This window comes from Olea europaea, chromosome 6, assembly GCF_002742605.1.
Source record: "Olea europaea var. sylvestris chromosome 6, O_europaea_v1, whole genome shotgun sequence".
Classification (NCBI taxonomy): domain Eukaryota; kingdom Viridiplantae; phylum Streptophyta; class Magnoliopsida; order Lamiales; family Oleaceae; genus Olea; species Olea europaea.
Genome location: NC_036242.1, coordinates 5,102,413 through 5,104,612, shown reverse-complemented (window position 1 = coordinate 5,104,612; position 2,200 = coordinate 5,102,413). Strand labels below are relative to the sequence as shown.

Genomic DNA, 2,200 nt, shown 5'->3' with positions numbered 1-2,200 from the left:
TTAATTAAATATTTCATAAGATTCACAACTTTTCAATAACTTTCACTAACATCTGTTAAAAATTTGATTTTAATATCAATCAAATAGATGCCGACTACAAAAATTATTTAGAGACTTCTAGATTACACCAATTAATCATTTGTTATTATCAAAAACTCAATGAGCCAAAATGAACACAGGAAAAAGTGTGTAACAATCATTCATACCTTGTACGTCAATGCCTTTAATACACTCTTACAAAAACTCGTATAAAACAATTCTGAAGAATTATTTTTCACACTTCTTCTTGTACATGTTTGATAATAAAAAATTCGAATTCACCCTTCCTCAAATGTTCAAAATATGAATCGAATTATCACTATGCATCCTTTGATTAACTCTCAAAGAATTCATGCCAATACCTTATACCTAATTTGTTTACTTTTATTCAAATCAAATCTAATCTTGTGGTAAGTACCAAACATGACCTTAAACTCCTAAGCTGTTCCTCTCTTTTTCACCCCTTGTGCCCATGTTACGACGACAAGACAACTTCTGAGTTGAACAAAGTGATAGCTACAGAGCTCTAACCAAGGAAGAAGAAGAGGGTTCAACAAATATTATTTCTCCTGAAGCATACAAATTCATACTTCAAACAAAATCGATTACAAGCCCACAACATTAGATCTAAGAGTAGTAAATCAGGGTCGAAGTTATATCCTGTGATGCTTCATTCCAGGGTATCCGGTGCCCACCTACTTTTATAAACTTCTTTTTCCCTTCGGTCGATAGTTATAGGCTACATCGGCCAAAGCCAACTGCACTCCAAAGCATAGCCTTTCGCCACTATTTTCCTTTTAAGAAGTACAAGATCTTCAGAATAATAAAACAGCCAGCGGCTAAAAGTGTCCCCTTAAGTGCCACAATCACCAATACCCCTGCTAAATGCTAGAACTGTACCGTAGAGGGTAGCGCCGGTGCAACATCCTTTGCATCCATCTCCTGCGCGGTTCAGGGGGCAAACAAACAAAAGATTCTCTTTCACCTTCATCCTGCAAAATCTCAAAAGCATCTAAGTACATGTCACTTGACTGCGGGATATCTTCCATTTCATTCAAAAACTTGAGAGCAACAGCTATCGAGTAATCTGGAGCACAAACAGGTGCCGCCATAAGGGATCCCATTGGAATCTTTACATTTGTAAGCTCAGCAAGTTTAGCTACACAAGCCCTTAACTCATTCATCCATGGCTCTCCTTTATGTTGAGATTTTAATGTGGACTGCTGAGGAAGTTTTCCACGTGAAGGTGTCAGTTTTTGAACTCCACCATCGTCTTGTATTTCTTTAACAGCCTGATGGTCAAGATCAGATAACACGTCGGGTAGTAGTTCAATCTCAACATCAGCAGGTTGTTGGGTGGTTAATTGGCCAGGACCTAGATTATATTTCCACGGGAGAGAAAAAAGGTTCGATTTCGTATAATTTAATGTCGCAGGTAACTTCTCCTTTTTATCTTGTTTAAAAACAGGGCATATCCCATCACTTACATGACGGAGTAAATGAGTCGTCCCACTTCTGCTTGAACAAGTAAATAGCTTCTGGCAGTGATTGCATTGGCATTTATCACACGTTCCGTCCTCCTTTATGATCTTTGTGAAATGTTCCCAAACTTTAGATCTTAACTTCCCTTCTCTTTTGCGTTTCTCGCCAGTGCTTGCTTCCGATTGATAGTTGGCCTCAACATCAATTTCCTTATCTTCATCTGCCGTCTAACCAAAAAGAAAAATAACAAATTGCCAAATTTGATGTTAAGATTAACACAGAACATCTCTAGGTCCAAGGTGCTGTTCAAGTGCCAATATCAGTGTTATTGAGTGAACTATTAATCAGCAATCAAAGAATGAACCATCTTGAAAATCCACAATAGCCAAATGAACAAATCTAAAAGTCTTACACATAAATATAAAATATATCAATACACTAGGAATTTAAAAGTTCTCAAATTAGTAACCCCATAACAAAATTATAACCTATGGCTATAATTAGGTTATAATTAGACAAAAACTAGAAGTGTCTCATATCATCACTACCGATAGGACCTTAGGACCATTAAGAGAACCATCAATATATTTGATTCTTATGTTATCCTCTTCATTAAGATAAATTGTTTATCATTCTTTGGCACTATCCTCTCCTTCCCTATCCTTTTCATGTAGGGGGG

The 2,200-nt window shown here is 36.7% G+C and overlaps 1 protein-coding gene across 1 annotated transcript in view; it reads right to left on the bottom strand.

Moving 5' to 3' along the window:
* Positions 1-575: 575 nt before the first annotated feature.
* Positions 576-2,200, bottom strand: part of LOC111395599 — a 3,044-nt gene continuing 1,419 nt past the window's right edge. The window contains exon 2 of the mRNA XM_023021654.1: positions 576-1,748. Coding sequence (XP_022877422.1) covers positions 921-1,748 — 828 coding nt within the window. The 3' untranslated portion in view covers positions 576-920. The remainder of the gene's footprint in view (positions 1,749-2,200) is intronic.